We start from the raw sequence: 24,822 nt of genomic DNA, 5'->3' as shown, positions 1-24,822 counted from the left end.
TTTTCTTAATTGTTTGCCATGTTCAGTTGTGCTATGAACGGCGCTATTTCACCACATTTGAATTAAATGTTCGTTAGCTGTACATATGTTTATGTTCAGATATTCAGACTTTCACTCATTGAGAACCATTGACAACCGGAACAACGAAGGTACTGGTAGTATAAAACACATTTAATTAGTCAGTAACAACCATTCATTCTTAATCTTGATGTGCGATCCATCCCTCTTATTGACTATTTACTTTACCATGAACTCGAAATCCTTGCAGAGTCTTTACTACCTACATGTGATTAATGTTGTTCTGTTAACAAGGAAAGCTCTTATGCATTGTTCCTATATTTTCAAACTGTTTTCTTTTGCGTCTGCTACTTTTCTCTTTACTCCAACACAGCCGTTAGGAGGAGGCATGCTTTAGCAAAACAGTTACTAAGTGCTGATGACCCTTCACCTTATGATGACATCATCATCATCATCCTCCACTGTATGACCTCATCGTCCTTAGTATTACGATGTCATCGTCCACATTATGACGTCATCATCCACGTAACAATGACATCCTTGTCCGTGTGACGATGACGTCCTCATGATGACTATGATGACCTCATCATTCTGTTGCCGTGGAGCCCGTCGTCAGGGTCCCTCGCGGCCCCGCGCATCGTTGCCAAGCGACTGTCAGTCGTCGCTGTCGTTGTCGCTGTCCTCGGAGGAGAAGTGGGCCGCTCCCCGGTTGTCGTCGCGGTAACAGCGGGCCAGGAGGCGCAGCTGCTCCAGGGCCTCCTGGTACTCGGACAGCTCAGGCCCCTGGGAGAGGAAGCTGGGAGCCAGGCGGCGGATGTTGACAGCCCCCACGGCGCGGTGGAGCTCGGCCAGCCAGGGGCCCAGGGCCGGGCTGGACTGGAGGCAGGAGAGGACGGGCGCCGAGGAGACGGTCGGGGGCACGGCTGTAGAACCAGAGGAGGGAGAGAGAGAGTGAGCAGGGACAAAGACAAAAGCGCTTTATCCAAAGCGCTTTGGATAAAAGCGCTATATAAATGAGGACCATTTACCTGCTCATTAAGGACATGTATCTAAAAAAATCACTAAGATGCTTTGTCTGTCTTTGACCCACTTGTGTTATTATAGAATCTTCTAACTTATAAGTAGAGCCCTCAACATAAAAAAATCTAGTTTTTTGTCAGTCCACAGTCAGTTGAGTTGTAACATCAGATGCTGATGATCATGATGATCATGATGATGACATGATTCAACTGTCTCTGGCATGAGGCAGAGAGAGGAGTGGGCCTGTACTCACCGCCGGGGGGCAGGTAGCGGCTCTGCAGCCAGCCCTGTTCACCCAGATCTGGGCTGAAGATCTGGGGGAAGGGTGGGGTCAACTGGCTGGGGCTAGAGAGCAGGTGCATGGCGCTGTATGGTGGCAAGAGAAAGAGGATTATCAACAGGTTATTATTAACTGGTTCAATTTGATAAGAAACATTGTTCAGTCCAAAGTGGTTTGTTTGTTTAGTTAGTTTTTTTCTAACCATGTTTCGTGTGTGTGCGTGCGTGTGACACCTACAGATCGCCAGTTGGGTAGAAAGAGGCGATGTAGGAGGCCAGCACGTCCTCCCCACTGTTAAGCCCGTGGAGAGCGTTGGGGGCCTGCGGCCCAGGGAGTGCACGACTGAAATCAGAATTGAAAAATAATAGGACTGTCAATAGTAATAACATAGCAACCGTTATCATAGCGACAGTAAACAGTAATACTGTTGCAACAGTAAAGCTATAGCAACAGTAAGACCCAGACACTGACCTGACCAGGCGTTGTTCGTCCAGGCCCCTCAGCGTCAGCAGCTGAGCAAAACACTGCCCACCGCTGCTGTCTGGGCACGACGATAAGGGTCTCCATGGCAACGCATCAGCGCATCTGCTCAGGGCGTCGGGCAGCGTGGCGCCTTGCATCATGGGTAAGGGAACAGCTCCGTATGTAGCCACCACCTGTGAGATGGGAAGAGGAACATGAGATGATGGCTCCATCAAGCCCTTCCTTGGGGGACCAGGGTTGACCCGGTGGGCCCAGGCTACGCTGGAACACAGGGCCCCTCCAACCAGGGGGAGGGACGCTGGAACACAGGGCCCCTCCAACCAGGGGGAGGGACACTGGAAGACTGGGCCCCTCCAACCAGGGGGAGGGACGCTGGAACACAGGGCCCCTCCAACCAGGGGGAGGGACGCTGGAACACTGGGCCCCTCCAACCAGGGGGAGGGACGCTGGAACACAGGGCCCCTCCAACCAGGGGGAGGGACGCTGGAACACAGGGCTCCTCCAACCAGGGGGAGGGACGCTGGAAGCCTGGGTTTAGACGACTAAAGCAACGGAGATGGACACGAAGCCGCTAATGTTAGTTCAATCCAACAAAGTAAACTTTTCCATGGTCAAGTCGGTGGAAAGAGAAATTGGAAGCTCAAAAGCGGGATAGAGAAACCCTAAAAAAAAAAAAAAAGTTGGTTGTCATCATCCAATCAACTACAGCAGGAGGTGGGTGCTACCGGGTCGGCTTAACCAATAACATGGCTCCCTGGAGATCCATCAGGTATTGCTACCCCAAATGTGTCCCCAGGAACGAAACATAACCAGCTAGACGGATGAAGAATGTAGCTCCGCCCCTATCTCTAGCCTTGCCTAGTGGGGCACTCGGATTTCAGTGACTAGCACACCTGCAACCAGAGTAGGAGGAGCTTATCCCTGAAACCAATCATCATCATCATCATCATCATCATCACATGATGTTGGTGGTTCACCTTTCTCCCAGAGCCGGTCAGCAGGTCGGCCATCTGCCCCACCGGGACGCAGTTCTGTCGGAGGCGGCAGGGCGCGGTCAGGGCGTCCAGGGCCAGGGCCAGGACCGAGCTGGAGTGGTACCACAGAGAGGGCTGCGCCAGGGAGGGGCGGGTTCCAAAGGAAAATACAGAATACAGACAGACATCAACACTAGATGTACCATTATGAACGAGAGGTTCAAATGAGAGCTAGGAGATGCTGAAGCCTTTCATTTCACCGCCAGGTGTATGGCCAGTTCAGCCATTCAGATCAATTGTCTTATGTATCTGTCTGTCTGTGTATCTGTGATGTCAAGTTTATGGTTATGTGACTCATTTTCAGCATGCACATTGTATATGAACGGTTTAAAAATGACTAAATAACTGAAAATCTACCCACTTGTGGGAGCGTCCACCCTGATGTATGGTGGATCGATCCAACTCCAGCCCTGCACCGTTGGTACAGTCCAACAAGAATGTTGATCCACCAATCATAGACCTGGGTGGAGCCTCCCCCTTGTTCGGGGCGTTTGATTTGGAAACGACGGCAGAGACACTCACGTCGTAGGTGAGGTGGGGGAAGGCCACGGGGGGGCCCGGCCGCCGGCCCAGCCCGCCCCGCAGGGTCAGGGGGCAGAAGAAGGAGCTGTTGTTGGCCATGTGGACCATCCCCAGCGCCGTGTTGATCACGTGGTAGAGGTCCTTCATCGGGGTCTGTGGGAACGGAGAGCAACGGCGTTATGACTTTGGACAAAGTTGAGGAGCAACGACTGTTGGAGAACGGGGATGACGTTGTGATTATAGACTGATGGTTGGTTAAAATGGGTTTCATTTCTATTTCATTGGTGTGTTTGACGGCTGAAAATGGGAATATTTAATTAAGGAACAAGTAAATTAATAAATATTAATTATTGCACCTTTTTTTAGCACGGTAATGAGAATGTATTGATTATTTGACTGCACTAGATATTTAGTGGGTCTTCGCCCAAAAGTAGCTCCAAAAGTGGAGTTCTTCCTATTGGGAACCTGTAAACCAATCCACTCACTGAATCAGGATGAGTGACAGGGACCATTCCCCAGGTGAGGATGCCCTTTCCTCCATACGAGTCCTGGAGCAGCTCTGTGACCTTTGACCCCAGGCCGGAGAAGCCGTTGGTCAGGTCGCAGAGCACCTGGAAGCCCTGGTGATGTAGGACCACACAGAGCAGAGGGGAGCAGGAGGGGGAACGAGGAGAGAACGGTTAGTGGAGGCTCGTTACTATGGAAACCAGGATATAAGGCCCTCGGAACAGAGGGCCGTCAGCATTCAACTGGTTTAGATATGAATGTACAATTGCATTTGTAAGCAACCGAAAATAAAATAGAAGGTCCATTTATAAATAACTAAGGACAAAATATTAATTTTGAAAGTTTAAAATGGCAAATAAATGCAAAATCAATAAGTTATCGAATAAAGTCTCAGAATAAAAACAAAACCTAAAACATTTAAAATACAGCTCAATAAAAGTGAAAGACAAACAAGCTTATAACCTCAAGTAAATAATTAAATCAAATGAAAACGGAAAAGCGCCTAAATCCAGGATTGTGTTGACACATGTGTGGGGTTGTGTACCTGCAGGTTGTCACACTCCTCTATGAAGAAGTGCAGTCGGTCCTCCACGTCCTCCAGCACCGGGCCCTGCAGGAGGGGCTCCCCCTGGCCGAACGCCTCCAGGCGGTGGGTCTCCCTGGCACACACACACAGTTAGGAGAATCCAACTGAATTGAATTAAACTGGACTACAAACTGAGAGGTGTATTTTTTTTTTAAAAAGAGCTACAGTTCCCATAAAGAAATCCCCTAACACACACACACACACACACACACTATCCCAAACAGTGAATTAACATAAATTCCCTTAGTTTAGAAAAGCAGATACGGTTGCTCCTTACCCGCCGTGGTTGTACTGGTGGATGACGGAGACGGTGCGAGGGTGGAGGTGTATGCGTAGGAAGTCTGACCACACCCGGACGCTGCCCTCCAGAGCGTAGCTCTTAGCCACACGTTCCAGCTGCCAGTTCACGCTACCCGCTCCAAAAGCTCCTGCCAAGCAAGACAGCATGTCCCTTTTAAAACCAACTTCTGAAGTTACGACTCAGTGCTTACATAAGGAAGAAAGCGCTATGGTTTAAAGCTGGGGTAGGCAATCTACAGAAACCAGCAGGAGTCAGCTAGATTTGTAAAGTAACCGGCCAAAAAACCTAGATTTTTATATTGCCGTCGGGATGTGATGAGTATGGAAGCCCATTCCCGCCAGTAAAAAAAAGAAAAAGATGAAAACTCTTCCTTGATAAAAAAAAATAAAATCCCCATTGTAAGTCATAATTATGAGATAAAAAGTCGAAATCATGAGATAAGTCATAATTATGATATAAAAAGTCGAAAATATGAGATAAAAAGTCATAATAATGAGATAAAAAGTCGAAATTATGAGATAAAAAGACATAATGAGATTTTAAAAAGTCGAAATTATGAGATAAAAAGTCAAAATTATGAGATAAAATGTCATAATAATGACATAAAAAGTAAAGTGTGCATGTGCTCCAGTAGCACTGTTTTCAAAGGTCCCTTCATTGTCACCATCATCGCTGGCATCCCCAACCATGCTTAAATTAACTAAACAAATGAGATCTCTGTTTGTGTAGCTTTGACTACACGAACAGAGATCTAATTTGTTTAGTTGTAACGGTGTACTTATTGAAAGACTTTAACAAAAGTAACCATAGCTGTAATTCTTAAAGGTCCCATGACATGGTATTTTATGGATGCTTTAATATAGGTGTTAGTGGGCCCCTAATACTGTACTTGAAGCCGTTCAAGAAATTCAGCCTTGGTGCAGAATTACAGCCACTACGAGCCAGTCCCACAATGAGCTCTCCACAAACGCGCCATTTTTAGAGGCGGGTCAAGGTAGGGGGGGGGTGTGAGCAGCTTGTGGCCACGGTACCATGCGCTAGTGTTTACAGTGGAACACTGAACACTCCGGGTGCTCCGGCGGGAGTCCTGGAGCTCTATATCTAAATAATATCATATTATATTTAGATATCTATATAATATAATATATATTATCATGGTCAAAAGCTGTTTGAGCCTCCGGATGATATTATGAATCCCAAACGACTGCGTCAGGTTCTCAAACGCCTCTGGTTCTTCCACTTCCACGTCAATATTAAGTACAACTGCGAAATGGAGGAGAAAGGGATTGTTGCCCGCGATTGTTGCCCGGGGTTGTCTGCGTCGGGTTGGTTGAGAAGGAATTGGGAACCGCGACATGGAGGAGAAAAGGATTGTTGCCCAGGATTGTCTGTCAGAGCCCCGCTAAACGCTGCCCGTTGCCTGGGGTTGTCTCCTGCTGGAGCCCCAAATGGGAGCTTTATGCAAGCTTGCGTTATTGTGTTGCGTGTTATGCGCCATAACACCAACAGCAGAATGGTTATCCAAATAACAAAGAACACTTGGTAACCTGGTCCCGTATGACGTCATACGGGACCGGAAGCCAAATCAAAGCGTTTCAGCTATCCTTTTTTCAAAGATGGAGCAAGATACCTACTTCTCGGTTTACACCTAACGCAATTGGGGACCATAGGGAGGCTAGGGGAACTCAACTTAATGTTAGAAAACCTCATAAAGTGAAATTTTCATGCCATGAGACCTTTAACTTATTCAGGATTGCTTGTCTTTTGCATGGTTCGGGATGCCAGCGATGATGGTGATGGACTTTTTTTTATCTCATAATTATGACTTTTTATCTCATAATTTCGACTTTATATCTCATTATTATGACTTTTACCTCATAATTTCGACTTTTTATCTAATAATTTTGACTATTTATCTCATAATTATGACTTTTTATCTCATAATTATGACTTTTTATCTCATAATTATGACTTTTTATCTCATAATTATGACTTACAATGGGGATTTTATTTTTTTATCAAGGAAGAGTTTATCTTTTTTTTTTTTTTACTGGCGGGAATGGGCTTCCATAGATGAGAATACCAAAAAGAAAAGCTTCTAAAATAAATTGCCTAACCTAGCTTTAATGGCGTTGATATATGTTTAAAGATTGGAAGTGCACATTATTTTTTTACTTTTACAATAAATATTTTTTTGCTAATAAAATCATTTTAGTACCTGAGGAATGGGCCTGGTCATTGAAGTCATCCTGGGCCAAAAGCACCCCATTCTGGCAGGGAACAAACAACTCATTAAATGAGCAAGCATTACATTATTTTCGGTTAAATATACAGGAAGCAGATCATCACATTACACTTTGCATATTAAACTCAACTCTACAGGAGGAGGGGATGGCTCGAAATATTGGAAGTGTCTTAAAAGTGAAATATTATGCCACCAGGTGTGAGTGTGATCAGCCATTACAAGCAGTTTTTTAAATCAGCCTCTTCTGACATTACAAGTTGGCGTTTCCACCTAGATGTATGCTGGATAGATCAGTCTACCAGCCTTCCCAGTAGACTGTAGCAAACGTTGCTCATCTATCCGTCTAGGTGGACATGTCCACTTGTGATGTCAGAAGAGGCTGATTTTCAAAACGGCTTGTAATATAATGTGGTATAACATGTCACCTTTAAGACCACGCAGTAACAGAATCCCAGGAATGCCTGCACCAGAACTGGATCCATCCCATAATACTGACCTCCAGCTTGTCGAGGTCCAGGAGGAAGGGGTTCTTTGAGACCGGGCTCTCCTGGTGCATGGTGACGGCCCCCTCCCTGCACAGCAAAACCGACACACCCACAATTCACACACCACAACAACAACAACACACAAAAACGCTGACGCAGTCAAAGCACGTATTTACCACGAAATGGCGGAGCTTTCTTTGTTTGTGCTGTACAGACACCCCTCTTGTCGCAAAGTCTGAAGACTTCCTGTGGTAGAGAAGAAGCATTTAAAAGACGGTCTGTCTGTATGCAAACAGTAAACACCATATACGTTCATATCACCAAGATACCAACTGGACTGATAGCACTGCTAATCCAGTAGTTGTGACGACTCATGATACAAACAGTCTAAGAGTATAGGTATTGTATTATTTAATAGGTAATAATAAAAGCTGTATGCATGCAGATGAGAGGTTACCTTTGAGGTCCATTGCAATGAGCCTGGGAGTGTAGGTGACCTGCCCATCGATCGTCCGGCCCTCACGGAACGCGACATCGCTGTTGATCTCGCCGAGCTCCTCAGAGAGAGAGGCATCCTAAAAGGTAAACACACACACACACACACGGTCCAAATAACGTTAGTAAGAATCACACACACACACACACACACACACACACACACACACACACACACACACACACACACACACACACACACACACACACACACACACACACACACACACACACACACACACACACACACACACACACCCCTTTACAATGCAGGTTGGCTAATACAACAAAATCTCTCCCATGTTCACTGCTGTTATGATTATGAGCCGTTGTTTCGGCTGTGACTACCCCATCCAGAGCTAATAATGGACATATCTGGACATGTTTACGAAATGTGGAAGCTGTGTAACACATGTTTAAGCTACGCACTAACGTTGGCCAAAACCATCCTCACCTGCAGGTTCCACCAATGGGTGCCAACAAAGTTGGAATAGTGCCCTAACTGGAGCGTGACGAGTTCTTTACAAAGGCTACTCATCGCGGATGTATTAGCAATTCAGATAAAAAACATATCTGCGATTATTAAACATCGTGACTATCCTATTTACGGCATAAGACGTTTGTTGCTGGATCTACCGAACGTGAGCCACAAGCGGATGTAAACCCGAACGGTCTGTCACGCCATTGGTCGGGATGGGCGGGACAGCGGGATGTGATTGGCTGTCCGGCGTTCATAGTTCGGTTTCGTTGTGCCATGGCTTCACGTGCCGGACGGTATGAGTGGTGCGCCCTGTGGGAACGGGCGCCCTGTGGCAACGGGCTGTATTTTTTAATACTCTAATTAAATTGCATGTCTGAACATTATTTTGTATTATTTTCTATTTTGTATTCAGAGTATGCAAATAAATAGTCCACAGAGAAACCGTACTGCTGTATTATTTCTTGTTCGACCGTGACTACTGTAAGGTGGCGTTTGCAACAGCGCGACCTGCTGCTTGCAACCGACACCATCATGTAGAGTTACTTTATCACCAACCGACCCCATCATGTAGAGTTACTTTATCACCAACCGACCCCATCATGTAGAGTTACTTTATCACCAACCGACCCCATCATGTAGAGTTACTTTATCACCAACCGACACCATCATGTAGAGTTACTTTATCACCAACCGACACCATCATGTAGAGTTACTTTATCACCAACCGACACCATCATGGACAGTTCTTTCATCACCAACAAACAGAGAGAAAAGTTGAACTTGAATACTGAGACTTCAAACTATGCTTCTGATTCTCAAAGTGGTTGACTGGGAGGAATAAAGTGTAAGATGCATAGCCAATGAAAATGACAACACGAACTGGGATGATTTTTATTGCGGCACCACAGATGCTACAATGAGAAAGAGAAATGCAGTGATTACAGAGATTTTTAATGTCTGTGGGTGGTGCCAAAGACACATTCAATTGATCATAATGATGTCAAGGGACGAAACATTTCCTTCAAACTTAAAAATATCCAGAGATCCATTCGCTGAGCTCCTCCACCTTGTCCTGCAGGGTGGAGCACAGTTTCTCCACGGTCTCATCGACCTGCTGGCTGAACTCCTGGATCCTTTCGGCCACGTCCTCGGCAGCGGGCCTCAGCAGGCGGTCGATCGTGCTGAGTTTCTCCGCGGCGTTGTCGCGGACCTCGCCCAAGAAGGGCTCTATCTTGCGCTGGATGTCCTGCACGTTATCCGAGGAGCGCCACTGGAGCTCCTCGACGTAGGCGACGGCGTTCCTGGAGGAATAGTGACGATGAGATTAGTTGGTCGAAATGTATGGACTATGTACAGCAGTGGGGTCGAAAGCCTTTAGATTTTTATTGCATCACCACAGATGCTATAATGAGAAGGTTAAATGCAGTGATTTCAGATATTTCAAATGTCCGTGGGTGGTGCCAACGACACACTCAATTGATCATAATGATGTCAAGGGATTAAACATCGAGCGAGATGCCCGGTCTAGCCCCTACCTGCTCCGTTATGGCCTGGATCCGAATCCATTGTAAAATATTTAAATTAAAGAATCTTCCATATCACCAAATAGTAAAAGGCATAGCATATACACCTGCTGCTCCATCCACCTGAATCCACTGTAAGAAGCTTTAGATAAAAGTGTGTGCTGAACAATAATAAAAAAAAAAGGTCTCCATCTCCCCAACCCTCCCCCAACCCCTAAGTAGGTCTTGGGGGGCTGAGTTCTGGTCTGGGGGGAGGCCGGGTCTGGGTCTGGGGGGTTCCGGGCTGGGTCTGTGGGGTCTGGGTCCTGGTCAGCGGGGGTCTGGGTCAGGGGGTGTCTGGGTCTTGGGGGGGGGTCCAACCCTAACACCCCAGCCCTTTACTGGGCCTGCCACTCACTTGTTGAACTGCTCGGCGTCCTTGTGCACCCTCTTGCGGATCTTGCGGGCGTAGGCGTTGAAGGTGTTGCCGATGTCGCTGGCGGTCTGCTCCATCACGCTCCTCAGCTCCTGGCTGTACTCGGCCGCACGCTCGCCGCCGTCCACCATGTTGGTGCGCAGCTTCTGGCCCAGCGCCTGCAGGTCTCTGGCCAGCTTCTCCGCCCGCTCCTGGGTGTAGGGCCCCGCGTCGCTGGCCAGCTTCTCCCGGTAGAGGGCCAGCTCAGCCAGGCTGTCCTGGGTCATGAGGCTGGAAGGGGTGGGTTTAGGGTTCAAGGGAGTGGTCGGATGGTCTAGTGTTTTTTATGGCGCTTAGAGGCTCAGTTATGCGTGGACGCAAGGACACTATAGGTCTGTAAACCCTCTTGCGTTGCGTCGACGTGGAACCATAACTAAGCCTTTAGTGTTATATGCTGCTGAGTCTTTCTGTGGTATCGTTTTGAAACATGTTGGGGGTCTCGTCATTGTTCTGTCATCGGTTTGCTTTAAAACGGAAGGATAGTGAAGTGGTCAGGGGGGGTTTGGACGAAAAAACACACTAAAGGTTCTGGGTTCAATCCTCAGTGTCAAAGACTTCCAGGAGGCAATCCCTACACTGGATGCCCTAACCCTGCCGTCTGTTACATGACTGAATAGTAAACAGTAAGGTTAAAGTAAAGCAACCACAAGTTATCCATAAGTGAGTGTGATTTCCACTAATTTGTGTTCCCCTACTTGATCCCTCTTTAGCCTCTCAGCCGTGTTTGGCGTCTTTCTCTTCTGTGGCCTGTGATCAGTGGAAGAACAGAAAGCTGAACTCACTCTATCTCCTGAAACACTTCGGTCTCCTGGAATTCCTGGACCCGGTCTGTGACGTACTCTCTGACACGGCTCACCGCCTTCTCCCAGGAGCTCCAGGCCTCGTCCTGGGGCAGCATGCGTCCATGGCAACCTGGTTGGGTCCACCATTTTACATTTAGTCAGTTAGCAAACGCTTCTCCTGAGCACGACTTAAAAGTGATTCAGGGATAAAACCACACAATAAGACCCTGCCGACATTTTAGTTATGATGAATGATGAATGAATTGGGAATCCAATATGTGTTACCTGTGAAGGCTACCAAGGCGAGAACCACAGCCAAGAACTTCATGATGAATCCTTAAAGACACCTGGAATTAAATTATTCATTAGTAACGTATCAAGGCCAAATTCAAACAATAATAATATAATAATAATTACACCAATAATCACATACATGAATAATCTTTATTAATTTAAATAATTGCCTTGATTCAATTATTAGAGCATGTCTTTTTAATCATGGGTCATTCACAGTTAACAAAGAGCTTGCAAAATAAATCTAACCTCACCTAACCCACATCTAACCTAACCATATACACAACCTCACATAAATGTAAGGTTATACAAGTATAATGTAACAGTATTTGGTCATTCCAATGCCTGAGTCAAACTCACCTGAGTGCTATCCCGTGTATGGACAGAGACGGACCGGGCTTGTATTTAAGCTGCGGGCCGATAGTGTTATCCGATGAATGTCAGCGACAAACCTCTGTCCGAAGTTCCCTGCATGGACTGCGGCGTGTCACCTTTTATTGGCATGTTTTATTAATCGAGCTCCATGTTCCGCAACTATATAAAGTACACGGACACGTTGATGATTGATGTGTTTTATCAAATAAATTCCTGAATGGTTGGTATTCATTATTTTTCCTATAAAGTAGGCAAGGCAAGGCAACTTTATTTATGTAGCACTTTTCATACACGAGGCAGACTCAAAGTGCTTCGCACACGATCAAATTAAATAATAGATAAGTATAAGAAAACAAAGCAGTTAAAAAAATCATACAATAAAATTAAATAATAAAATAGCAGTTATTAGTAAAAAAAATATATATTAAATGCATTGTAGAAAGTGCAAGTAGTAGCAAGTAGCACTAAAAAAGGTTTGCTGATTTGAGGGATTTTATGTGAACGCCTGATTCTTGCACTTTTTAAGATGTATCTTCAGTGTTGACACAGTGTTGCTTTGGACAAAAGCATCAGCTAAATAAATCTAATATGTTTAAGCCGTACTAGGTCTTAACTGTTGGGAGCTGTCAGTTGTATTTTTTGAACATCATATATCGGTACTAATCAATCTGTACTTGGATTTCATTGTAATTGGGTTTTGTTGAAGTCACAACATCACAAATTTAACCATAGGCAAACAACAGATTCTAACAAACAAGCAAACATCATGAACCACCAAAATATTTCATATGCATACCGTACATGGTTTAGGTCCCATCAGGCCACATGGACCGTCACGTGATCATGTCACCCAAGAAAAACAAAGCAAAGATCGAAGGTCACTTCACCTCCTAATTCAAGTGACACGCAGAAGACAGTCCAGGCAGACCATCGTCTGTCTGCTGAGTCACAGAGGCTCTCTCTGCAGGACCAAGATTAATGAGTAATCCAGTTTGATTAGATTTTATTGAATATGAATTACCATATGGTAATTTATTGAATTACCAAGGAGGAGGGGACATAAAATATATAGTTAATCTGCAATTAATACATAATAGGTGGTAAAAACATGGTTAAAAGTTTAGAAGAGGTTTACTTCCAATCCCAAGGTTGTATTTGTGATATTTTAAAACAAATACTATCATGAATGTAATGTTTTAGATATCTCTTGAAAGCTACTGGCCACTCTGCTAGTATATTGTGGGGGTATAAATAGACCCTTTCAACAAAGGTGTCACCCTAGGACAGGGTGTTGCTCATTACACTCATTATGAATCTGCTCTTTTCTGTACCAGGGCACGGGCAGTAGATTCTACTAGTGACGATACACATTGACCATCCACCCTTTTCATAGCAGCGTCTTGCTCATGGATGCCTACAAGAAGACTGCGGAGACCAGGGATTGAACCCAGAACCTCCCGTCTGGGAGCCAAGCAACCTAGCCACTGGATTTGTGGTGTTTCATTAGATTTGATATGCTCGTGTTTAAAGTAGTTTATCTTTGAAAGAGAGAGTGCACCATAGTGCCTGGCTGAAACCACATTACTCTCATGGTTGTATGGTCCCTGATTCCTTGGGATTTTAATAAAGTTTACGTGGAAAATTACCTGAAACTAAGATGGAGTTCACAGTTGTCATTTTTTATCTACTTTCAACACAAACAGAATTGTAGGAAATCTCCCAGCCCTGTCTTATTTATTTGAGCCATTCTGGATATGAAGAAACAATCAATCGAGGACTTTATTGATCTAACTATTGATCAATAGATTCACACACAAATCATATTACTTGATCTGGCGGGATAAAGTTTGGTATTTTTATGAATGAATAAACTTTCAATGTTAGGTAATGTTGAATGGATGAGTCTAGGAGTGAATGGTGTAGTATTTAACCTGTACGGTCTAATATTTTTAGTGTTGTGGAACTAGTATAGTATTGTTTTCCTCTAACACAACAGCATCAAGAAACACACAGACGATACATGTCAACGGTTTATTGTCGTTTGTCAGACAGATAGACACTTGACACTCATATGTGATAAAGTCATTTGTTCAAATGCTGTTCGATATTAATCGTCCAAAGCATTAAACTATGATAGTGCCAAATTAAAACCCTTCATATATTGCACTTCCTCTGCGGCCCACTGCTATGACCTAGCAGCACGGAATCAACAAACACTGCAAACACTACTCTGAACCACAGGGGAATCTGTGATGCTGCATCGGTCCGGTTCACTTGGTCATCTCACTGATGGTCTTCCACAGGATCTCCAGCTGCTCCTTGAGGTTCTGGGAGTTGACCTCCATGGTCTTCTTCAGGTCCTCCCCGTAGGGGGTCAGGCTCCGCTGGATCTCCTCCGTCCTCTGGGCCAGCCTCTTCTGGAAGTCCTGGGTGATGGGCTCCATGTTCCTCTGGAACTCCAGCATGCTCTGGTCCATCTTCTGCCTCAGGTCGTCGGTCAGGGGCCCCATCTGCTCCTGGATGCGCAGGATGCTCTGGTCCAGCCTCTCCCTCAGCTCCTGGCTCTTCTGCTGCACGTCGGTCCTCAGGGTGTCTGCATCCATGGCCCGGGCGTACGACATCTGCCTCTCCAGGTCTTCCTTCAGCTCGTCGGCGTAGGGCTGGAGGTGGGCACTAAGGAGGCTCAGGTCACTCTCCACGCGGGCCTTCAGCTGCTCGGCTTCCTGGGAGACCTTGGCGAGGAGGTCCTGGCTCATGGGCGCCACCTGGGACTGGAGGGTCACGGTGAGCTTGTTGACGACGTCGGTGCTCTCGGAGATGAGTTTGCTGTGAACGGTAGAGGAGACAGGAACGGGGGGAGAGGAGAGGAAATCAGTGGCCAGACTTTCTTGGTTTCTGGTTGGATTGTTTTAAACATACCCAGACAAACATAAACCATTGGGGTCCAAACATTGGGTTTGATTCCCAATATTCATAAACCAAGCAGGTTGGTTGATTCTAGTTGCTGGGGCGTTTGAATCCCAGCTGAATGGTTCTGGGTTTGATCCCCAATGTTCTCACCCAGTCTACCAGTACGCATCCTTGGGATAAATGCCCCAACCCCTACCTTAGTCCTTAATGTATCTGAACTCACTGTGCCTTGGATTACAGTAAATGGTAAACAACATGATGCTTACTTGAACTCATGTCCCAGCTGAGACTGTTTGATCTGCTCCACAGAGTCTTCTGCGGTGCGGGTCATCTTGGCCACATAGTCCCAGAATAAGTTCTTCGCCATGTCCAGCTGCTGCTGGGGATCCTGCCTTTGCATGTCGGCATTGCAACTTGCTGAAGAGAAAAGTCGTAGGATGACCATAAAGTCCAACTCCTGTTTGAAGTTACTTGGGAGTAGATTATATTTTTTGTTTGTTTGTGTATTTCCCATATTTTACTTACCAGCAAAAACTGCGAGGACCACTACCACAAAGACCTTCATGATGGATGCTGAAATGTAGGGAGAAAAGGATGTTTAATTCACCATTTGAGATTTTATGAAACTTTTCTCTAATGCCATGTTGTACAATATTTTACCGGGTTTGGATCTGGATCAATCTTCTGCCTGCGAGTGAACGGTGGATTGTGGCTGCGCTGAGCTTGACCGGTATATATGGTCTTGAGACATTCAGAGAACGTAGAGGGGCAAAGTTCAGAGCCAAGTGCCCTGCTGTACGCCTCTGTACGTCACACACGTGTATGTCCACATAACCATGTGGAAGCTGACCTGAGGTTGCACACTATTGATGATGACTATGCGTCATCGGTTGAAGGGTTGTCTCTGAATCACAGGGATCAGGAAGTCAACCGATTTCAAAGAAACACAAGTCATGGCGGCCATTTTGAGTGTATTTGTATTTGTACGGAAGGTATTCTTTTGAAGTTATCTATTGTAACTTTTGAGATTAGATATTAAAATAACTTAGGATTGGTTAGATAATTTAGCCTTTCCCTTTTGCCCATATTCTATATTTATTTTGTTATAATGACAAAGAGTTGTTCATAAAAGAGAAATCTAGGCTGTAGAAGAAAATTGGTTAAAATGGCTTCAAACCATTAGAAAATAAAGGCTGAATGCTTGAGTCCCATGTATGCAAAGGTGAAAGATACCTTCATGATGCAATGCAATGCGTCAGCAAAGCAACACACTGAAAACGTGAGGTTAGATGTAGAAATACTGGGTAACTGCTGTGTGACTCGATTGATTCATACAGTTTTCCATTGATTGAGAAAAAGCACAGGGCACGCTTAAACACTTAGACACTGACATACACTAACATGTATCTTGATGTTAGACTATCAAAGGAAACCTTTGAGCCCATGGTTCTCCAGTCCCAACCCTGGGGGGGGGGGATAAACGGATGGACTGACGGACAGACCACCCATTCTCAGAATGCTAACAATCTTTTCAAAAGCTTGGGACAAAAGCCATAGGGAAAAGCATCCACCAAAAGGGGACAATTATGTTAAAGTAGCTTATCGTTAAACACCGAACACCATCTTGGTTCTGAGCGCTAGATGGGTGGGGGGGAAGAATGGGTGGTGTTTGTAATGCCACTGATGGCCATCATAATCCAGTGGGGGTAATCAGATGATGAGGTCACAGGGAATGTAACGTGGTGGGACAGGAGGGCGTACAACAGGGCACAATGACGAACTTTGCCCTTGCTAACACGCTATAAAAGGTCCAGAGAGGAGATCTCAGCCACAACAACTCCTCAAGGCTCCCAGGCAGGTAAGACGATATATTCACACCGACCTCTGATATTGTACCTCGATGACCAGTGGTGTTGCATTCGATTCTCAGATGATGGATTTATTTCGGATTGAGTGTTGAATGTGTGTTTCTTTCTTTAACCACCAGTGTCACCACCACCACCACCACCACTACCACCATGAAGGTCTTTGCAGTGCTAGCGCTGACCCTTTTCACTGGTAAGTGAAGGAATCTCATATCCTGGGGCGGGATAGTGTAGTGGCTACAGGGGGTTTAAGTCCCTGCCGAAGGGTACTAGGTTAGATTCCCCCTGTCTGCATTCTAACCTGTAGGTCAGCGAGATGCCCTAATCCTACCTTCTCCTTAATTCAAGATTCAAGATTCAAGAGCTTAATTGGTCACATACATATACAAAAAACGCAGTGAAATGCAATGACGTGTGCAATGACGTGTATCTTTATTCACTGTAAGTCACTTTAATGACCAAATAGCAGTAATGTTTCTAAAATCCTGGATGTTCCTCCTCACAGCGTGCAACGCAAACCTGCTGTGGCAGGACCCGGCCAAGACCAACCTTGCCTTGGTCCAGGATGCTTTCTGGGACTACGTTGCCAAGGCAACCACCACTGCCGAGGACTCCCTCCAGCAGATCAAACAGTCTGCCCTGGGACAGGAAGTGAAGTAAGAGCTCTTACATTTACCTGGAGGTTCTGTTTCAGTCGTTGAGGCCTTTTCAGTCTTATTCATCCCAAGGCCGGGACGATCAAAACACAGTCACTACCGTTACTGTAAACCAGTCAAAATTTGGCGCAACCATAGTTTTCGAAAAAGCAACTCAAAATCAGCAGTTGCAGATTAAGGACATAGGAAGTACAGTTTGTGCATAAAAGAGGTAGAGACAGTATTTTACAAAACAAAATTGTTGCCAGGACACGTTCAATCAGCAAATAAAAGCCCTATTCTGACGGGATTAGTTTGATGTATTACTAACTACATCAGTGGAATGCTTTTCACTGATTAGACAAGTCAAAGGTCATTCTAGTATCACACGCTGCATTTCACTGACCCCCTCCTCCCTCCCTCAACCCCCCCACCCCTCCCCCCTCCCCCCCCCTCCCTCTCTACAGCACCAGGATCTCCGAGAGCTCTGAGGCCATGAACCAGTACACCGTGGCCCTCCAGACCCAGGTGGCTCCCATAACCCAGGAGCTGCTGGCCAAGCTGTCCCAGGAGGCAGAGGCCCTCAAGACCCGCATGGACACGGAGCTGGCCTCTGCCGGCGTGCAGCTGGAGCCCTACGTGGCCGAGCTGAAGGAGGAGCTTCAGAAGCAGATGGAGAACCTGCAGAAGGAGGTGCTGCCCTTCGCCCAGTCCCTGGACGCCGAGACCCTCAAGGCCACCGTGCAGCAGAGGAGCCAGGAGCTGAAGGAGAGGCTGGACCAGAGCCTCCAGGGCATCCAGACCCAGATGGGGCCCCTGACCGAGGGCCTGAAGCAGAAGGTGGACCAGAGCATGCTGGAGTTCCAGAGGAACATGGAGCCCATCACCCAGGACTTCCAGACCAAGCTGGCCCAGAAGAGCCAGGAGATCCAGCAGAGCCTGACCCCCATGGGAGAGGAGCTGAAGGCCAAGCTGAACATCAACACACAGGACCTGCAGAACCAGCTAGCCCAGCTCTGGAAGTCCTTCAGTGAGAAGATCCAGTAATGGATCAATCCTGAGACCCATCCAAAATGACCCCCCCCCTCTTGTCTTGAGACACACTGGTTATTTAATGTTGAATTGAACAAATAAAAAGTATTTTTAAGCGCCAATTATCGTGTGAAGTTCTTGTCATGCCAGAATCATAGACTTGAGTAAAATCCTTCAAGAGGAAAGGTTGGGTTGTTTACTTCTAGAATCATACAGATTAAAATGAATCACAGCTAAATGCTTCATAAAAAATAAATAAATAAATTGTACCCCAGAGACCCCACTGAATGGGCGAGTGGCCCATGTTGTGAGGCATGCTATACTGAACCTACTTTATCCTCAGTGCCCCAACCCAACTGTTCCCCACTGCAGCGCCTGGAATTAATAAAGAACCATCTTATCCTAACTTGATCTCTAATTATCATGGGACACCATTTGGGTCTGCTGTATTTTACATGAGGACTAAAACCAACATTGAACAGTCTCACAAACTGTTCTGAATAATAAATATTCCTTAAAAAATACATGTTGAAAACACCCTTTTCAGTATCTCTCTTAATACCAATGGGTCTACTGGGTCCAATCTGCCCTGGTACATAGTGCAGCACACCCATAATTAGCGTTATGAGCCTCTGTGTTTGCTCAACAGTGACCCTCAGGTGAAACATGCCTCTTGTCTCGTAAGGCTCCTGATTGGGATCTTGAGCTCAGTAGCACCACTTCAGCATTTCATTGAACTAAGTGTTGACTGTAGTAAAGCTCAGTAACATTAGTCTGAAGGTGGGTAAAAAACGTAATGGACGCAAGACATGTTTTTTGATAAGAAATTGCATTTATCGTTCCCCAATAGATATATACAGGTCATATATATATACTTCTCCATATATATATTTTTATATTGACCGTCCACAGTGAGAAAACAACAATGACAGGTTATGTAGCACGACTTACACACATTCTTATATTAGTTCTACTTGGCCCACACCGCCCCACCCCCACAGACAACACAAAGAAAACCAGAACACACTTCATGGACTTTGTGCCATGACTTTACAGTACAAAACATGAAATCAAACCCTCCCCCCTTCAGAAATACAGCGTAAACAAAAAAAAACAGGCACTGGACTACATGATAGAAATGAAACCGCAGTTCAGGGGTCAAAGAGGTGTAGATCAGTTCCCTGTGATTCTGCTGAGGATTTATTAATGACATTCTTCATCACAGCCCAAGACGCCGTTCCCCCCCCCCCACCCCCTTCCGTACGCCGTTAAATCTTATGTACACTCGTTATCGTAGAGCCGACAGCGTATATGGGGGGGGGGGGGGGGTCTCGCTGACATCAGGCTGGGGAGAGACCCTGATGATGATGAAGAGGATGATGATGATGACGTGCGGCCTCAGGGACGGCGTATGTATGACGTCAGCACTCGCAGCGACGCTCCGTGGCGTCACTGCTTGTGAGGTCACGGCGCGGCTCGACGAGGTCTTCGCTGTCGACAAAGCGTGACCCGGCGGTGCGCGACGTCATCACACGCCGCGGACGGGTGTCGGCTTTTTTTTCGTCCACAGTGCGATTGTCAGTTCCGTGATGTGTGTATGAACCCCTCCCCTCCCCTCCCACGCCCCGCCCCCGCCCCCTCCCAGAGCCGCCGGGTCCGGCTGGTCCCGGCCGGTTTAGCCGATGGTGACGCCGAAGCCGCACTGGAACTTGTTCTTGCGGTGGTTGAGGAAGGAGCACAGGGCCAGCGTGAGGGGGAGGGGCAGCAGCTTCTTCTCCAGGGTGGCGCCGACCACCCAGTTACTGTCCACCGAGCCTGGGGGGGGGGGGGGGGGGGGAACGGGAGGACGGGGGGAGACACCATGCACACGTTAGTGGGGGGGGGTATAGCGACACACAAAGCTAACACCGTTGGTAAAGACGCGCAAGGATAATGTCCGGATGTCATGACGACTTAATACTTCTTCTGACAAATGCACTTATTGTGAGTCGCTTTGGATAAAAGTGTCTGCTAAATACCCTCAATGTAAAATGTAATATGAAAGGAAATAAGACGCTGTTACTGAAATCCTTAAATAAACACGGCACAATCTCGTATCGTCACACGGCCATAACCTTGGTTCAAAGGGCAGTTTGACAACCGTAACAAAAACAAAAAGTCAACCTTCACAACGCAACGTCAGCTCTAGGCATTCTCACGGATGTGGGGAGCGTACCTTTGAAGAGCAGGTTGGCCTTGGGCACGTCCAGCGTGTAGCCGAACGACACGCTGGTCTCCTGCATGCGGGTGCTCGCCTCGAACTCAACCCCCACCTGCAGCTGGAACCACGACGACAACAACAACCACAGAGGCAGATGAGAGAGGGTGGAGGACAACAAGACGGCCACATAAACACCTCCTAGTATCATGTATGGAGCGTCACAGAAAAAGCCATTCATAACGCTCTCGGTTGTTTTGGGAGATGTCACGCATAAACCCACACAGCATTGTTTTAGCTTTGTCTGAGTGTATTGTAAGTGTAGTACCGTCTCGTTGGCCTTGTGGTAGTACGAGGCGTGGGCACCGGCACCCCCTACTGTCAATGTGGCGATGTAGTTGTTGCCTGTCGGGGGAGACGTTGCATCATGTTACTGTGAGCCCATTGGTTTAACTCCTCATGTTGGATCAGGAAGATCCTACACAGTGAGCTCCGACGGTATCACAGACAGACACACACACATTAGAGGCAGACACACACTAACAGATACAGACACACATTACTGACACACACACACACACACATTACAGACAGACAATACACAGATACACAATACAGACAGAAAGACACACACACACACACACACACACACACACACACACACACCTGTGTAGCGTCCCGCCAGGGACATGACGGTGCCCTCCTCTCCGGGCCGGCGGTGGTAGACCAGCTCTCCGCCCAGGGCCAGGGAGGGGGTGATGGACTGCAGGTAGTGGGACACGACGATACCTAGGAGGACCACCAGAGGGGTTAGGAGAGCGCTCGGGCGGTTCCTATGCTACGTTCACAGCAGAGGAGTGTGTAAAGGTCGTTTCTCCCAGCAGAGCAGAGAACTGTTCATTCATGACCTTCCCAGCGGACCCCTCCCACCTCCACGGCGAGTCTTCCATGAGGCGACTCAGACTCGCTGTCATTGGATTGTACACCGCCATTTGTGAAGCGTTTGTTTTGAAATCGATTCGTTTCGCTCCAAAGGGATGGTTGCTAAGCGACCGTCGACCTACCAGAGCCGACAAGGACGTCGGGGTTGCCGAGGGTGACGGCGGCGGTGAAGTTCTCCCCGCGCCACTCTGCGTCTCCCTGCCAGTTCACAAACTTCTGCTGCTGGGTCTGAGGGCAGAAGAAGAACAAACATATAACGTCTGGTACCAGGTGCATGGGACTAGAGAGAGAGAGGGAGAACAAGAGAGGGAGAAGGAGAGAGAGAACCACTGGACTCCTTGGGGGTTTCTGGTTGATTGAATACAGAAAGAAGAGCTGCCTCGGTGCACCGCGGCCGGAGCTGAGCTCCCGGACACCGTCGGTGCACCGGCCGTGGTGCCTCGACCGCCGTGCACTGCGTCCGGGAGCTCAGCTCCAGCCACCGTGCCCCGAGTGGTAATGTCCAATCCAACCATTTCTTCCTCAACTCTTCTTTCTTTGCCAAGAGATGCAACGTTGATTTGTTATCGCCACAAATAGCACAGGCACAAACTCAATACTGTCTTCCTGTGGGCCTTCGCAAGCCAAGGTGGGCGAGGCCATGAATACTAATTCACCAAATGACGTCAGTTGGTGAGGCTTTTCTGATTCGCTCGTTTATGCGTCTATTTTCTTTAATTTGCTAATGCAGGCAATCGAGGTAGAAGAACATTTTCACGTTCAGCATGCCTATGCAACTCCGAGTGACCTATCGTATTTCAAAAGGAACAAGTACTAAACGGTTTCTCCTCGGAAGACACCTTTAAAGACTAGCCGAAATAAATCCTTTAGATTCCTTCTTTTAAAGCAATCTGAATGAATCACACTCATCACACACACGGTCGATAACCATGGTAACGCACCTGAAAAGCCAACTTGGAGCGGATCTGGTTGGAGACCTGGTGGATGATCTGGGCGTTGAGACTGCCACTGTTGTCCATGTCGCCCACCACCACCGGGAAAGACTGGAGCCAGGAGAAACACAAGCAGAAGACCTCAGACCAAGCAGACCTCACAAGATAAGAGTCGCTCCATAAAACCCAGGTGGGAAAGGTGGGTGACAGAGCAAAGCTAGGGACAATAATTGGAAACTGATTAAAAAAATAACTATCATACATACATAGTGTACCCAATACACATAGCAATGTAAAATATTGACAGCTGAGGTAAAACAATATGATGAATGACTCTAAACGATTGGTTAGTGGGTATTGGTGATCTCTAAAGGGATACCTCGGAAGGGCCGGTCTGCTTCGTTCCCACGTAGGTGACCCCGAACCTGTAGCTGGAGTCTCCTAGCGTGCTCAGCATCAACGTGTGGTTCACCTGCACACGTTAAACACACGTTATAACTCTGGCCTTGATGAACCATACCGTCTGAAACACACAGGTATAAAACTTCTTAGAGCTTGTATGTATTGATTGTCTTGCAATTTATTTATTTATTCAATTTTTCTTGGCATGAACCCACCATTAAAAAAACAACAACTCTTAAACGTGTCCCCAAATAAAGAAGATAGGAGACAACAGTGTTTACAGCTAATGCAAATCGTACTAAACAAATGCCTGTAAATGACCCGGAAGTGGTTATGAGGGCGGGACAGAACTGACCTGGAAGTAGTTACTGAGGCCCTTGTTGACCGTGAGCCGGACGCCCTCCATCTGAGCAGGGAACACCTCTGGAGGGCAGATGAAAGCACACGCTCAACAGTCAAGTACAACAAGCACGTACCATTCATTGATTATCGAGAGAGAGAGAGGGCTCAACAGTGGCATTAATTTTTTTGGGACATTTGAGATAGTGTGTGTGTGTGTGTGTGTGTGTGTGTGTGTGTGTGTGTGTGTGTGTGTGTGTGTGTGTGTGTGTGTGTGTGTGTGTGTGTGTGTGTGAACATGACACACAGGGGATTTAAACCATTGCTATGGCAAGGTTTTGGTCAAGCCCCACCTTTGTTGAGAGGTAAATATCAAGCTATGTCGAAGTCCTTTCCAAGACGGGAAAAGACTCAACGTGTTAAATGACTATTTAGCTTTTTATCTAAGGTGAAAAATGTAAAATTAGGTTAACGACAAACGCACCATGACAACACAATCCCCCTCACTATTTACCTTTACACTTCCGATGACACTCCTCGAACGCCCCGGGGTTGGGCAAGGGGCTCTCCGCCTCCGCCTCCTCGGCAGCGGGTAGGACCGGAGTCACCGAGGGCATCCCGAAGCCCGGGGGCACTGTCATCCCCGGAGCGGGGGCGCTCCCGGGAACCGGCGGTGGGGGGGAGCTGGCTGCCAAAACACTCCCCATTCTGAGACGATGAAGAAGCCAGGAGATGGGAACAAATTAGAGTGTCATTGAATGGCCGGTTACTCGTGTAATTACGGGAAACGAGAACATGTAGATGCATAAGTACACATATGGTTTAAGTAAGGTAACGAAATCCGTTTAATTCAAGTGACATGGGTTTAACAAGACATAGATCCGGTAAGAATCCCTTAATGTGTCATTCACAATGCAATGAATTACAAACGGTGACATCACATCGGTCTTCATTCATTCATTTCAACCTAATGAAAACGAATGGCCGCTCATTGGCCAATGAATAGCGAAACCGGTGATGATGGAGACAGTGGTATTACCTATGGACTTAGATAACACCTCCAGCCCCACTTTAATGCGCGATGAGGTGGAGTTTTAATAAAGACTGACTGGCCTTTAGCGTAGCTAAGCTAGTGCTCTGCTGCGGGCGAATGACTAGTCGGCTAGCAGGCTAGCTGTTCTAGCACCATGCACAGCGCCTGGCAATCCCACACGGGATGGAAAAACATTTAGAGTCATTGAATAGAAAGGTATTTCCAGTCAGACACGAGCACTGGAATTTTTTGTATACCCGTTTTAAACCTTGTGGAATGACATACAGCGCTAACATTAGCTACTCACGTTGAATTTTCCAGAGGACAGTACGGCCGGAAGTTATAACATGCAGTACCTCAGAAGAGGACGAGCGTGGGGCGTCGACCCGCCTCCATTTTTGGATACGACTGCTTGATTGGGTAAGAGAGTCCAGACGTCAAACCTTCTTGGCAGAAGCGCCGGTCAATCATCAAATGTGCAACCAGCAAGTCCAACTATAATGTAAAATGAAAGGCGTGGCTTAGAGCTCGAGTGAATTTCTATTGGACGATGAAAGTGTTGTGAGCTGTAAATGGGAGCGGCGAACTATGTTGGGCATGCGGATTGGTCGACGACCACGACGTCGGCTGGTTGCATTGAGGCGTATTTA

General features: G+C 46.9%; 5 protein-coding genes across 5 annotated transcripts; 1 reads left to right on the top strand and 4 right to left on the bottom strand.

Annotated features, from left to right (window-relative positions):
- Positions 1 to 179: 179 nt before the first annotated feature.
- msto1 (misato mitochondrial distribution and morphology regulator 1) lies at positions 180 to 8,595 on the bottom strand. Its single transcript, XM_084484448.1, has 14 exons — positions 8,431 to 8,595; positions 7,939 to 8,056; positions 7,658 to 7,727; positions 7,493 to 7,568; positions 6,970 to 7,021; positions 4,728 to 4,878; positions 4,409 to 4,523; positions 3,843 to 3,977; positions 3,358 to 3,510; positions 2,779 to 2,910; positions 1,790 to 1,974; positions 1,556 to 1,660; positions 1,292 to 1,404; positions 180 to 941 (listed from the first exon to the last, which is right to left on the bottom strand). The coding sequence occupies exons 1-14, from the start codon at positions 8,512 to 8,514 to the stop codon at positions 673 to 675; spliced, it is 1,758 nt and encodes a 585-aa protein (XP_084340574.1). The 5' UTR covers positions 8,515 to 8,595; the 3' UTR covers positions 180 to 672.
- An 889-nt stretch (positions 8,596 to 9,484) lies between these two features.
- Positions 9,485 to 11,544, bottom strand: LOC311365333 (apolipoprotein E-like; the record flags this gene model as incomplete). The annotated part of the gene is made up of 4 exons (XM_084484845.1): positions 9,485 to 9,758; positions 10,378 to 10,665; positions 11,217 to 11,346; positions 11,502 to 11,544. 4 exons carry the CDS (start codon positions 11,542 to 11,544, stop codon positions 9,485 to 9,487), a joined length of 735 nt encoding a protein of 244 aa, XP_084340971.1.
- Positions 11,545 to 14,155: 2,611 nt separating this feature from the next.
- LOC311365042 (uncharacterized protein) lies at positions 14,156 to 15,521 on the bottom strand (the record flags this gene model as incomplete). Its single annotated transcript, XM_084484562.1, has 4 exons — positions 15,456 to 15,521; positions 15,321 to 15,368; positions 15,062 to 15,212; positions 14,156 to 14,711 (listed from the first exon to the last, which is right to left on the bottom strand). Exons 2-4 carry the CDS (start codon positions 15,358 to 15,360, stop codon positions 14,156 to 14,158), a joined length of 747 nt encoding a protein of 248 aa, XP_084340688.1. The 5' UTR covers positions 15,361 to 15,368; positions 15,456 to 15,521.
- Positions 15,522 to 16,809: 1,288 nt separating this feature from the next.
- Positions 16,810 to 18,342, top strand: LOC311365615 (uncharacterized protein; the record flags this gene model as incomplete). Its single annotated transcript, XM_084485194.1, has 3 exons — positions 16,810 to 16,853; positions 17,166 to 17,316; positions 17,763 to 18,342. Exons 1-3 carry the CDS (start codon positions 16,814 to 16,816, stop codon positions 18,340 to 18,342), a joined length of 771 nt encoding a protein of 256 aa, XP_084341320.1. The 5' UTR covers positions 16,810 to 16,813.
- Positions 18,343 to 19,190: 848 nt separating this feature from the next.
- Positions 19,191 to 24,556, bottom strand: tomm40l (translocase of outer mitochondrial membrane 40 homolog, like). The gene is made up of 10 exons (XM_084484579.1): positions 24,480 to 24,556; positions 23,654 to 23,847; positions 23,156 to 23,223; positions 22,778 to 22,870; positions 22,408 to 22,509; positions 21,589 to 21,694; positions 21,191 to 21,313; positions 20,853 to 20,929; positions 20,543 to 20,645; positions 19,191 to 20,142 (listed from the first exon to the last, which is right to left on the bottom strand). The coding sequence occupies exons 2-10, from the start codon at positions 23,844 to 23,846 to the stop codon at positions 20,003 to 20,005; spliced, it is 1,005 nt and encodes a 334-aa protein (XP_084340705.1). The 5' UTR covers position 23,847; positions 24,480 to 24,556; the 3' UTR covers positions 19,191 to 20,002.
- Between the last annotated feature and the right edge of the window lie 266 nt (positions 24,557 to 24,822).

This window comes from Micromesistius poutassou (assembly GCF_964030765.1).
Source record: "Micromesistius poutassou genome assembly, chromosome: 20".
NCBI classification, from domain to species: Eukaryota; Metazoa; Chordata; class Actinopteri; order Gadiformes; family Gadidae; genus Micromesistius; species Micromesistius poutassou.
This window is presented reverse-complemented; position numbering and strand designations above follow the sequence as displayed.

What these genes read in the sequence shown, in the direction of transcription:
- msto1 (XM_084484448.1), bottom strand. Translation starts at nt 8,514, where the DNA reads ATGAGTAGCCTTTGTAAAGAACTCGTCACGCTCCAGTTAGGGCACTAT. An exon ending in TCCCCCACCTCACCTACGAC is followed by an intron (nt 2,911 to 3,357) that starts GTGAGTGTCTCT and finishes TCCCTGGCGCAG; the next exon opens with CCCTCTCTGTGGTACCACTC. An exon ending in GACGAACAACGCCTGGTCAG is followed by an intron (nt 1,661 to 1,789) that starts GTCAGTGTCTGG and finishes TTCTGATTTCAG; the next exon opens with TCGTGCACTCCCTGGGCCGC.
- tomm40l (XM_084484579.1), bottom strand. Translation starts at nt 23,846, where the DNA reads ATGGGGAGTGTTTTGGCAGCCAGCTCCCCCCCACCGCCGGTTCCCGGG. An exon ending in AGCAGACCGGCCCTTCCGAG is followed by an intron (nt 22,510 to 22,777) that starts GTATCCCTTTAG and finishes TCCTGGCTCCAG; the next exon opens with TCTTTCCCGGTGGTGGTGGG. An exon ending in GGCCAACCTGCTCTTCAAAG is followed by an intron (nt 20,143 to 20,542) that starts GTACGCTCCCCA and finishes CCCCCCCCCCAG; the next exon opens with GCTCGGTGGACAGTAACTGG.